The sequence below is a fragment of the Podarcis muralis genome, chromosome 7 (assembly GCF_964188315.1).
Source record: "Podarcis muralis chromosome 7, rPodMur119.hap1.1, whole genome shotgun sequence".
Taxonomy (NCBI): domain Eukaryota; kingdom Metazoa; phylum Chordata; class Lepidosauria; order Squamata; family Lacertidae; genus Podarcis; species Podarcis muralis.
The window spans coordinates 83,426,246-83,439,717 of NC_135661.1; the positions used below are offsets into that span (position 1 = coordinate 83,426,246).

Here is a 13,472-nt window from a genome sequence, read left to right on the forward strand (position 1 = left end):
TTTTCTACTGCGTTATATCTTTATTGCAAAATGTTTCTCTGTTATCATTTTTCTTCTACAGCTTTTATTGCAAATCCTGCTTGCAATTTCATTAGACTATAATTTTTTTTAAAAATAGTCCACAAAAGGTCTCCACAATTCCCCTACGCTTCTTGGCAATAGTTTATCCTTGCCCCAGCACACTACAAAAGGCTGCACTTGAAACTGTTTCTTTGTGAGGAAGTCAAAGTGCTCAAACCAAGTACCCTGCTTCCCTGGAATTTTAGTTTGGTTAAGCAATTTAGGAATGGGATTGTTCCTGCTTTTAAGAAGCAGGGTGCACGCAGCCATATGTATACAATACAATACCATACCATAATGGTACAACATAACTGTGAGGAGAGCCACCATCTCCTCAACTCCATTCCCAGCTCTCTTGTTATGAAAACAAAAACCAAGAGCAATTTCATTTTGCGAAGCTCTGAAGGAACCACTTAATTCCTGCTTTGTAAGCAGCTTAGTACCCAAGTGATGGCATCCTGTTGGCATAGCAACGGCAGACCAGAGCTTCACATAAGCATCACAGTCGGGGACCTAAGAGCTCTTGCTCAGTATTTAAACTTGAGATTTAGCCCTTAAGCATTCTGCAATAGGTACAAATTGTGTGCCAAAACGTGCACCAAGCTGATTAGTGCCCTTTAAAATGAAAATATTTTGGATGAAATATGCACTGGCAAAATCAGTGGGAAGCTTCAATATACCAAACAAGATTAGATAATTTAAGGTGGAGCCCCTCTTGCTCCAGCAGCACTCCGTACTCCTGGTTTTACTTACAATGCTTCTCAATGTTTCTTCCAACTATGGAAAAAGAGGTCATGTTACTATTTGTAAATACAATTCAATGTTTTTCTGAGGATTACAGCAGACGTCACACATTTATGAAGATTGGAAATCAAATTTCACACATGCCTTAAAGGGGCGGGGGGAGAGAAAGGTATTTATTTGCAGAGTTTTATTCATCCCAACAACGCTATGGTGGTCTTGGGCAGTCACTAAATCAACTTCTGGAGGAGTCTTTTGCACTTGGATCTCTTTTCAGAAGAGGGTATACAGGCTACAAGAAGTTACGCTTTCACTGTGAGGGGATGGGAGAAGACTACAAAACTTCAATCACAGGATGAAATGGGCATGGAATACAAGGCAGCCATTCATCCATGGCACTCATATAAGCTCAGCTTTGATCTACGGTAGCTTAAGACCTTACTCTGGAAATAATGATATTATTATTTGTACCCTGCCCATCTGACTGGGTTGCCCCAGCCACTCTGGGCAGCTTCCAACATATATAATAACATAGTAAAACATTAAACCTTAAAAAGCTTCCCTATACAGGGCTGCCTTCAGATGTCTTCCAAAAGTTGTATAGTTTCTTATCTCCTTGACATCTGATGGGAAGGTGTTTCACAGGGGGGGTGCCACTACCAAGAAGGCCCTCGGTGCTGGATCTCCGTGCCCGGGCTCAACGACAGGGGTGGAGGGATAAAATATTATAAAAGAAGGTAAAGTATTGGTGTAAAAACGTAGATATCCTATGCCTCAACTTTGTGTAGTTACGCACAAATATGCAAGAGAATAAAGTGTTTCCACACAGGTTACAACTTGAAATGTCTTTTTATTGGATACCAAATGGACTCAATTTTTTCCCTCATCTTGCAACTTGAAAATCGGGAGTGGGGTGGGAAAGGAACAAGAAAGAATACTCAAGTTGCATGTTTTGGGCCTATATTAAATGAAATGTATTTTATTTTTTTTGTGGAAAAGGAATTTGATTCCACCGTGTTGTGTAAGCACTGGGTAAGCATATTTTAAGTTGCCAACTCACAGAAGGCAAAAGCACCCGAGAGCATCCCGTGATCTAAGAAGCCAGAACAAGTTTGTTTTGTTTGTTTGGTGAGAGGGCTCTACGATGCCTACCCTCCACTGCGATCTAGAATCACTTTCCACCATTAGATTAAAACAAGAACTACAGAGAAAGCCAAGATCGCGTGCAGCACACACTGAATACACAAGAGGCACTGTAGTTGCTGGGCGTTGCCCAGGTCAGCACACAGGTGTCAAAGTGCATCTTATTCAGAGCTCAAATTCTCCCATCAGGCTTTGCTCAAGCTGGCATCCTACGCAAGGGTTTTCAGGAAACTGCCAGGTGTCGGGTGACGTTTCAGCAGCTCCCGTCATCAAGCGCTCGGCCAAGGTGAACAAAACAGATTTTTCTTTGAGCTGCTGAGCAAGGAAGAGAAAGACAGTGCGGTTACGTGATTTTGCCGCTGTACATCAGCAACTGCTTCTCCAAGCTGCCACCCACCGCCCCACCAGCTATGCTAAATGCTTCAAGCGTGGCACGTAGAGGGCAGAAGATGCTATTGTATACAGCCTGACAAAAGATCGCATTCCCCGTGTGTAGCTGTGGATTAGAACTCTGCACAAGCTCAGAGACATTTCACACGTGTCAGAGCTTATCTCCAAACTCTGCCCCAAGGATCCTGATCAGCAAAAACAAAAGATCACCCTTGATCTTGAGTTGCCACTGACTCATGTAGCTGTTTTTGGTTCACGCTATTTGCAAGACAGGACAGAACCATTTAGAAGCATACATCCTAGCCAAATGTAGGCTTCAAATCTGTATCAGACAAAGTAATTTGGCATCATCATGTAAATACAGCCCCCCCTAGCTAGAGTATTAAGCAGGCCCAGGGGTAGAGGGACCTGATCATAATGGGAGTGTGTCTACTGCTACCGTTTTTGAGAAAGCCTAGCTTAACTGAACAATATTGCAAGCACTAGGGTGAGAAAGCAATTTGATCCCAGTACAGACCCCACCGTGGAGCCAAGACTCTTGACAGCACATGTATTACAGGCAGAAATATTTACAGGTTGTTTTTTTACCTCTGTTAAGCATTAAGCTGTTGGGTGCATTCTTCCAGCCGTCCTTACGCCAAGGCGGCTTTGATGGCCATGATTATCTTCTTCAGCTTGGCACTATCATCTACAAAGCCATCTCCATTCTGGCAGAAAGAAAAAGCAAGGTCAGAAAAGGAAGTCGCCATCCCACCTCTCTATAAAGTTTCAGAAGCTACCAGGTTGATCACTGTCCGCCTAGGGCTCCTTTACAGTGTAGGGATAGATCGATGCCACGAGGACACAGAGTTGGTACACACTGGTCTTTGGGTGCTACATTACAATGTGACTGTAGAGTTTATTTATGCCATTTGCAGAATTCGGCTTCTTGGCACAGAAGTTCCTTTTCCTTTTTGAACTCTTAGATCTGCACTTGCCCAAAGCCCCGAATAGGGAAGCTTTTAATGTTTAGTGCTTTATTAAGTTTTTGTATACGCTGAAAAGATGAGCAAGGTACAAATATACTTATTATTTTACTTTATTTTTATTATTATAGGACAAGCTGCATTCTTGCCTACTTGATAATTTGTTCTTTTACTCTTCATTCACTTCACTTGGGATGCGAGCCTAGGACTTGCCAATCAGAAGGTTGGCGGTCTGAATCCCCGTGACGGGGTGAGCTCCCGTTGCTCCTGCCAACCTAGCAGTTCGAAAGCACGTCAAAGTGCAAGTAGATAAATAGGTACCGCTCTGGCGGGAAGGTAAACAGCGTTTCCGTGCACTACTCTGGTTCTCCAGAAGCGGCTTAGTCATGCTGGCCACATGCTGTACGCCGGCTCCCTCGGCCAGTAAAGCGAGATGAGTGCCGCAACCCCAGAGTCGTCTGTGACTGGACCTAATGGTCAGGGGTCCCTTTACCACTTAATCTAGCAATCCCTTCCCAGGAAGCATCCCAAAGCAATTTAACAATAAAAAAACTTATATAAATACAATTTTTAGGCCCATATGGATTAGATAAACATCTCCACTTGGCCTGCTTCTGGGGGTTTTTTTTTGGGGGGGGGGGATAACAAAGGACTATGTAGACATTTAAGTACCACTCTGCTTGGACTGTACCACGCCCAGACACATGCAATAGGTGTGTGGACTGTACCTCTTCTCCCATAAGAGTCCTCCTACATTTTAACTCCTACTGTGCCAGGGAGAAAGGGGATAGTCCATTTCTTCCCCAACCACATCCATGTGCAAGTGCAGAGACAGGGGATTCGTGGCCCTCCAGAAATGCTTGGACTCCCAACTTCCATGGCCCTAGCCAATGCCCGAAGCTGCAGGCCAACGATACCTGGAGGGCTACAGGCTAATGAATTGGCTTAAGATGGTATTTAAAGGTAAAGGGACCCCTGGCCGTTAGGTCCAGTCGTGGCCTACTCTGGGGTTGCGGCGCTCATCTCGCTTTATTGGTTGAGGGAGCCGGCATACAGCTTCCGGGTCATGTGGGCAGCATGACTAAACCGCTTCTGGCAAACTAGAGCAGTGCACGGAAACACCATTTACCTTCCCACCAGAGCAGTACTTAGTTATCTACTTGCACTTTGATGTGCTTTCGAACTGCTAGGTTGGCAGGAGCAGGGACCGAGTAACGGGAGCTCACCCCGTCACAGAGATTCGAACCGCCGACCTTCTGATCAGCAAGTCCTAGGCTCTGTGGTTTAACCCACAGCACCACCTGTGTCCCTAAGATGGTATTTAAGAGAGCAAATTTAAAACATGTACACATCTCTGAAAATTCCCCCATCTTGAAGAGAGAAAAACGCCACCCCGCAAATAACATAAAACTTCTACAGTTCAGAAAGAGACACACAAAATCTTGTAAGGTTGCCAAATTGTGTTTTCCAGCGTTGGGAGAACAATCTGCAACCACCCACCACCTTGCATAGCCGTGTGCTCAAGAATTGGCCTTCCATCTGTATGACACTACAGCAGCAAGAATGTTGATTGCACAAAATTGGAAGGCTGGAGAAATACCAACTACAGAACAATGGCAAGAGAAGTTGATGAATTATGCAGAAAGACAGAATAAGAGAAAAAGACAACAGCAACTTTGAAAAAGGATGGGAAACATTTATATCATGCTTGCAGAAACAAAGACAGTCGATAGACTTGATGGCAGGATTTAAAGAAACATTCACATTATTTGTATTAGAAAATGTGTAGGAGATAAGAGCAATATTACAGTGTATTTACTTTTACTTTTGTTTGATGTTAAGTCATTAGTAACTTTTTCTGTTAGGAGGTAGCAAAGTGGGTGAAAGGAGAAACAAACGAGAAGCGGGAGATGGGGGAAGCCTAGGAGGGGGGAGGAAGGAATACATAGTAATGTTAAGAATTTGAGATGGATGTAATGAATGAAAAAGAAAAATGAATATTTTTTTTATAAAAAAAGACTTGGCCTTCCATTGTCTTGCCAAGCAGGGCTCCCCGGAACAGCTCACCTTTTTGGAATGCACAAGCTTCCCAGCCACCGTGACTTCAAACCATCCTGTGGATTCACGAGTCCCTTCGCCAGTCTAGGTAGAAAGTGGGGGTGGGGAGAGAGGGGATGAAACGAAGCCGCCTTAAGGAGCCATTGCGCATCTTGTATTATCATTAGATGCAAGCATGCTGCAATTTCGTCAAGCATTTCTGGAGAACTACAGTAATTATTAATTATTATCATTATTATTATTACTTTATACCCTACCCATCTGGCTGGGCTTCCCCAGCCACTCTGGGTGGCTTCAAAAAAAAATATTAAAATACTGTAATACATCAAAGATTAAAAGCTTCCCTAAACAGGGCTGCCTTCAGGTGTCTTCTAAAAGTCTGGTAGCTGTTGTTCTCTTTGACATCTGGTGGGAGGGCGTTCCACAGGGCGGGTGCCACTACTGAGAAGGCCCTCTGCCTGGTTCCCTGTAACTTGGCTTCTCACAGTGAGGGAGCCGCCAAAAGGCCCTCAGAGCTGGACCTCAGTGTCCAGGTAGAACAATGGGGGTGGAGACGCTCCTTCAGATAGAGACAGCATACACCTAGTGGCATTGCCTCCCCACTCACCCAGCCCTCCCATGTGCAGGATGTCGCCAGACCATCTACTGCAACATCTCCTGTGCGCTGCAGAAGACGACTGGGGCATGCTGGAGGCAAGAAGATGGGTTCTTCTTCTTTAGGGAGAGTACAAACCCAAGAATTCGTTGGTCATTATTTAGTTCTCAGATCACAACAGCTTATTTCCCAAGCTGCCAAGAACGGCAGCCAAGCTGAACGTCTGATATAAGGTGTCTAAGCACTGCTACGCGTGGGCTCTTTCCCTGCTGAACTCTACCAAGGAAGAAAGCTCTAGATGCATTTTAGGGTGGGTTAGGAGTTTGGGGGCGGGGAGAACCAGAGTTGCACGGAAAATGTACTCAGCAGACAGTACTGGGTGTAGATGGAGGAATAGGGTGTTGCCTTAGTTCTGTTTACAGAACTAATGAGCTAGCCAGCTGAATCATCAGCCTAGAACACTAGTCAACACCATCCTGGGTCTGCAAGTTGAAGGGGATCTGCAGTGGGGAGATCTCTGTCACTGGTTTACAGTGGTTTCTGCAAAACAAGTGAGGGCATGCATTGCAGGTTTTCAGTCCATACCAGGTGCCTTTCTTGAGGGTGTGTGTGTGTGTGTGTGTGTGTGTGTGTGTGCGCCCCGGAGGGCCTTGAGTTAAAGTGTATCTTGCATCCCACGCTAAGAGGCAACCGAAATGCCAAATTCCTTCCCTTCCTGCTGCTTAAATCGCCACGAATCGCCATAAATCGCACAGGTCGCAGGTCAGCAAAACGACTTGTGCCAGCATCACCTGGATCCACTCACCATTTCCAGCTTGCCCGGAAACTCCTTTTCGAGTTCCTTCTTGAGCTGCTGATACTACAAGTTAAGAGGAGGAGGGAGAAGTTGTTTAAGAGTTCAGAAACATCGACTCACAGCTGTGGTTATCAGAGAAAGTTAAAGCCCTCCCTAAGCACTCATGGACTGGTTGGACACAGAGACCAGCTGGGGAAAGCTCAGGGTGTGGTGGTGGGATGATGATGAGTGGTCAAAGGGAGAAGCCTGTGAAAAGGAGGTGTCAGAAGCTGGAGAGGAAACAGGGCTTAGTGAGCAGGGAGAATCTGTGGCAGAAAGCAGTACAGAATCAGGAGAGGAGGGAGGCCTATGCTTTGCATTGCCAACAGCTCAGACTCAACCCCTGTGCTCAATTAGCACATGCAAGCCATGAGAAAGGCTGTGGTTCTGCAGCAGAGCACATCTTTGAGTGCTAAAGGTCCAAGGATCGATCCCGGAAATCTCCAGGTATGGCTGGAAGAGAGACGTTATCCAAAACCCTGGAGAATTACAGCCAGTCAATGTCAACAATACTGAGGCAGCTCCCCATGTGCTGTAGGATGCAGAGATCTCCAGATCAATTTGAGGGGACCTTCCCTGCCACCCTCTTTTCCTCCAGATGCTGGCATTTTCTGTTCTCTACTAGTGGAAGAGGCCTACATCAGAAACCCTGAAAGCAAAATATGTGGTGCACTAATACTGGCATGACTCTACTGCGCTAGCAAATACTGCTTGGGTCCTGCACTAACTGCCACTACCGCTGCGCCATATCCAACCAGCAGTTACTTTTGGTTCTTTCAGCCAGGCTGCAGACCAGGATGTTAAGTGGTTTTGCTACAAATCAGGCAGAAGGATCTACTCACCTTGGGACTGTATCCTCAAGCCCCACTACAAGAAAAGGAAAAGCAAGCGTTACTGCAACATCACATTTAGCACAAAGCAAAGATGGAAACTCTGGCTGCGCTACAACTCCCATAATCTCCACCTACCGGCCATGAACTGGCTTCTGTAGTCACCAGGCCACCTGCAACTAGCCAGATCCCTTAAGCAGCTCTCCTTCTGTCTAGCAATCAAATGGAGCCAGGAAAATAACTTCGATGGGTCCTACAACTTTTGATCCCATTAAAGTTTCAATCCACTGGTTCCCATTCTGCTGCTCCATCACAGTTTCTAGATCTGTGTGTATCCCCCAAAAAAATATTTAGTCCAATTTAGGATGCTCAATGTTGGGAGACGGGCCACAAGCTTTCACAAGTTCTCTAAAGATGCTCTGATTTCCAGATGCCCTCCATGGCTAGCGTGAAAGAGCAGGCGTGCTAAAAAGTGGCAGGTTAGTAAATTTTGTGGACTCATTTACAAGGTCGACTAACAATATAGCTTTTCTTGATACTGAATCCAAGGGCAAAGTTAAGAGCCCTGTGTGATGCTTCCAAGAGGTGAAACATCACAGACAGCCTTGGTTAAACTAGACAATGCCTACAGCCCCTCAAACAGGCATATTCAGGAAGACTCTCAGAGGAAGAAGACAGTTTATATGTCAGCAAGATCAGGTGTCGGATCCAAAAAGCTCTCTTTCACGCCACTGAATAGGACAATTAAACGGGTGCCTAGCTGGCTAGAGCCCCATGTTTTCAAAAGTGATGACCAAGTACATCTGCAGACCTCAGAGCAACATATGAAGTTGAGTAAAGAAGGTAAAGGTAAAGGGACCCCCTGACCATTAGGTCCAGTCGCGGACGACTCTGGGGTTGCGGCGCTCATCTCGCTTTACTGGCCGAGGGAGCCGGCGTACAGCTTCCAGGTCATGTGGCCAGCATGACTAAGCCACTTCTGACGAACCAGAGCAGCGCACGGAAACACTTTACCTTCCCGCCGGAGCGGTACCTATTTATCTGATTGCACTTTGACATGCTTTGGAACTCCTAGGTTGGCAGGAGCAGGAACCGAGCAACAGGAGCTCACCCCGTTGTGGGGATTTGAACCGCCAACCTTCTGATCGGCAAGTCCTAGGCTCTGTGGTTTAACCCACAGCGCCACCCACGTCCCATTTAGTAAAGAGGAAGCCACTAAAAACGAAGGTTTGGGGATCCATTTTCAGTTTTATAATTCTCCAAGTTTCTAATAAACATTCCCCTTGCTTGGGTTTTCTTTTTTATAGTAAGCAAAGAATTTCTTGAATTACCATATGATCACTGACAGCTACATTTATGAAGACAACCGGCCAGTCACACATCATGCACAGCTTAACATGGGGACCTTCATCTGTCTATCTGTGGGAATGCGGACTTCAACGGTGGATTCATGTCAAGCACCGTACACAATTGTTCGCATCAGTCTGAAGAAGTGGACTCTGATGGTCCAACATATCCCCAACTTGTGGGTCACAACTCACAAGCGGGGCCTAAAGCCTGTGAAAGTGGGTCAATGGGCTTTAAAATTCAACCCAAAATAATTCTTGATTTTAATCCTTAACTCGTATAGAGAGATACCCTTTCCAGCTTTGCTTTCCTGGCTGTGTTGACACTCGCAGCCCAACATCTGAGAGGCTTGAGGCTTACATTTAAACACTTGGGACTTGCTCTCTAGCAGAAAAGATCCAGTGATCTGGTGCTCATACAAGGGAGTTGTTTTGAGCTGTCTGCGCATCAGAGGCAACCTGTAACCGTCACTCAAAACTAATGAACTGTTGCCAGGATTAGCCAACTGGGCTCCGAACTTTGCTTGGTCACAATTTGTCCGCTACTTTTCTGCTGAAGGAACAGAAGTTTGAGCAACGCCACTCAATGCTCTCTCTGGGCTAAAAGGACACCACATTGAACTGTCATGGGATAGGGATCCTCTATACTAAGTTTCTGGAAGTGAGGCTACCCAAACCTTGGCTTCATGTTACCTACTTTACTCAGTTACCACTGAATATCCTGAGTTTACTGCTACTACCTTTTGGTAGCCCAAATCTTTGTGAGACATTGTTTTCCATCTCGCTCTTCTGCAATCAGATACCATGTGTTCCCTTTTTAAAAAAATAAAAATCCTGAATAACTTTGTTAGTAGTATAAATATTTCTGCAAAGCTGCACATTAATAGAGGCATCTAGTACACTTCGGTCTGGATTATATAACAAGTTATAAGGCCAATTTGCAATCAAAATGCATGAAACATTTTGCTGCCAAAGTCCAGAATCCAGAATTCATGTTGCAATAAACCGATGGGTCACCCATATCAAGTGACGAAACCACCAACCTTCAAGAGGTCCCATAGGAACCTCCCTCCCCAGGTTACCCAAACGCCCCCGGGCAGAGAAACCGGCTTCCTTTGCCATTTTCTCTGTTGTCGACGGAGAGACCTTGCTCTAGAAATAACAAGATCACTACCGCAGCAACCAAGGAAAAGACTTCGAGAGGCGTGGCGCCATCAGCCCGCTTGGCAGCAAACCCCAACGCGGAACCTTGCCGGGTTATATTGAGCATCGGCGGCCTCGAATCTCCTTCGCCACATGCACGATGCAAATGGATGATGCAGGAGCATAAAAAGTAGTAAAAAAAAATCTGTTCGCCTTTTAAGGAATGGCCCGTTGGCCCGTTCAGACGAACAGCGTTCCCAGCAATCGAATAAAAAGGCTGCAGAAAGGAGCACAATAACCGCAGCAGCAACAATAGTATATATATTTTTCTTGCAATGGCTTCTTACCAATACACCACCTTGATTTTGACATGCATGGCGACGGCTGGACCCTGCGGCTCTAACCAGCAGCAGGAAGTAGCAGTTCTCACGCGCAGTTCAGGCCTCCAACGTTCTACTTCGGAACCTTGCAGCAAGGAGGTTTTTATCTCGACGTTCGGACGACACCACTGTGACCACGAAAGTAGGGGAGGCGGGAAAGGGGAAAAACCACCCTCTTCCCCATCTTCCCTCTTCCGCATCTCGCTCCCCCGCCCCTACCTCCTCCATATAAGAGACACCCGCGCGCAGACACACGATTGTGCCGGCCGCTCGAGACCATTAATTAGAAAAAGCAGCAAAAGAAAACGACATCTCTTTCCTCCCCCCCTTTTCCTGCTATGGTATCGTCCCAACCCCGCCGCAACCAGACACGGGGAGGCCACGGCTCGCAGGTGCAAAGCGAGGGTTTCACGTGTCTCCGGGCCTGCAAGAGGGGAAAAAAAGAGCTTGGATAATCGACAGGGTTACGGGCTGTTATTTTATTAAAAGCACCTGATTAGCACTTAGCGGGAACATTCTGGAAGGAAGGAAAGACTTTGGTTCTGCAACATTAAGCAGTTGAGCGGTGAGAGCCGGAGGCTCCTAAATGACCCGAACGCGTGTTAAAAGCCAACCATGCCTGAACGTGGCCCGAGGGATACGCAGAGAGCAAAGATGGAACAGTCTGCGGTTCTCTGGATGTTGATCTGACATTGCATGGGCAAAGCTCAGGAAGGGCAGCCTACAACACCTGATTTTTCACAGCCCTCGGCAGAAATAATCAAATTTTATGGGCGTGGCGTATTAGTTCCAGGGGAACATACTTCCAAGCAAGGCTGTGATCCCGTAGCATACTTAGAATTGAAATACTTTATTGTCACTTGCTAACAAAGGCCCGTATAGTTAAAGCCATGGTTTTCCCAATAGTGATGTATGGAAGCGAGAGCTGGACCACAAAGAAGGCTGATCGACGAAGAATTGATGCTTTCAATTCTGGTGCTGGAGGAGACTCTAGAGAGTCCCATGGACTGCAAGAAGAGCAAACAGATCCATTCTGAAGGAAATCAGCCCTGAGTGCTCACTGGAAGGACAGATTGTGAAGCTGAGGCTCCAATACTTTGGCCACCTCATGAGAAGAGAAGACTCCCTGGAAAAGACCCTGATGCTGGGAAAGATGGAGGGCACAAGAAGAAAGGGACGACAGAGGACGAGATGGTTGGACAGTGTTCTCGAAGCTAACAGCATGAGTCTGACCAAACTGCAGGAGGCAGTGGAAGACTGGAGTGCCTGGCGTGCTCTGGTCCATGGGGTCACGAAGAGTCGGACACAACTAAACGACTAAACAACAACAAAATTGTCACTTGTACAACTTGTATACAGTGAGATTACACGAGCACCCCCCACTCAGCTCTCTTAGTTTTAATTCCCCTTGTTTACTGACGCACACCCACCAAACCTGAAAGTCATTTGCCCTGTTGTTATCTTTTCATCCAGCAGCCTAACAGCCCATGGATAGAAGCTGTTCTTTACCCTGTTGGTGCGACTAATCATACTTTTATATCTTCTGCCTGAGGGCAGGAGATCAAGAAAGTGCCGGCCAGGGTGTGAATTTTCCTCACTCTCCTGAGGCAACGTTCTTCTGCAATGTCATCCAGTGGATTCACAGGACAGCCCATAATATCTTGTGCTGTATTCACCACCCTCTGTAGGCACTTCCTATCAGCTGATGTCAAACCAGAGTACCACACCGTGATGCAGTATGAAAGGACACTTTCTATTGTGGACAGGTAGAAGGAGATAATGAAATGTTGATTGACATCATTCTTTCGCAATACTCTGAGGAGATGGAGTCTCTCTTGGGCTTTCTTAACCACCTGGGTTGTATTGATTTTCCAAGTAAGGCCTTCACTGAGATAAACACATAGAAATTTAAAGGGAGGGACTCTCTCCACACAGCCCTTAGAAGAAATTTATTAGAAATAAATTCCATTGATGCTTTTACTGCTGTTATTATTGCTGTGTTAAAAAAGCAGAGACATCACCTTGCCAACAAAGGTTCGTATAGTTAAAGCTATGGTTTTCCCAGTAGTGATGTATGGAAGTGAAAGCTGGACCATAAAGAAGGCTGATCGCCAAAGAATTGATGCTTTTGAATTATGGTGCTGGAGGAGACTTTTGAGAGTCCCATGGACTGCAAGAAGATCAAACCTCTCCATTCTGAAGGAAACCAGCCCTGAGTGCTCACTGGAAGGACAGATCCTGAAGCTGAGGCTCCAGTACTTTGGCCACCTCATGAGAAGAGAAGACTCCCTGGAAAAGACCCTGATGTTGGGAAAGATGGAGGGCACAAGGAGAAGGAGAAGGGGACGACAGAGGACGAGATGGTTGGACAGTGTTCTCGAAGCTACCAGCATGAGTTTGACCAAACTGCGGGAGGCAGTGGAAGACAGGAGTGCCTGGCGTGCTCTGGTCCAGGGGGTCACGAAGAGTTGGACACGACTAAACAACAACAATAACATATTTTCATGTACACCACCCAGGTTTCGGCAAATAGGTTTGGGGTTTATGGGGCTGTGTTAAGGGAGGGGTAGCACCTCTGGTGGGGGACACATTGTGCTCCTTCTGGGGTAGTTTGTCCACCTTTGGTCCCCACGCTGCACTCAGCTCTCACCTGTGGCTTCTAGAAGCTGTCACCCGCACTCCAGGAATAGCTTCAACTGGCTACCCAAACCAGGTAGCCAGAAAGGCTCTGATAGATTGAGCAGATGAGCCCAAGAGTGGATCCAACAGTCAAGAGGGTGTTTTCTGCACATGAGATCTTCTCAAGAAACGCTCCCTGGATTCAGAAAACCTGAGTAACTGGCAGTTACTAGGGAAATTTGTTGGACAAATGACATCCCATCAATCCCAATTCTTGCCAAATCACAGATGCGAAGTCTTAACAGCATGAGAAATGGCAGAAAACAACATCAAGCACACACCACTTGTTGTTCAGGCCCGAGGGAAC

The 13,472-nt window shown here is 46.3% G+C and overlaps 1 protein-coding gene across 2 annotated transcripts; it reads right to left on the reverse strand.

The window, feature by feature from the left end:
- Nucleotides 1-1,631: 1,631 nt before the first annotated feature.
- SELENOW (selenoprotein W) lies at nt 1,632-10,701 on the reverse strand. 2 transcript variants are annotated; one of them, XM_028742166.2, is made up of 6 exons: nt 10,454-10,701; nt 7,630-7,654; nt 6,758-6,811; nt 5,367-5,441; nt 2,923-3,041; nt 1,632-2,259 (listed from the first exon to the last, which is right to left on the reverse strand). In XM_028742166.2, exons 1-5 carry the CDS (start codon nt 10,684-10,686, stop codon nt 2,967-2,969), a joined length of 462 nt encoding a protein of 153 aa, XP_028597999.2. In that variant the 5' UTR covers nt 10,687-10,701; the 3' UTR covers nt 1,632-2,259; nt 2,923-2,966. The 2 variants fall into 2 exon arrangements, with proteins under 2 accessions (XP_028597999.2, XP_028598000.2); XM_028742167.2 differs by having other exon boundaries at nt 1,632-2,256; nt 10,454-10,676.
- Nucleotides 10,702-13,472: the final 2,771 nt, after the last annotated feature.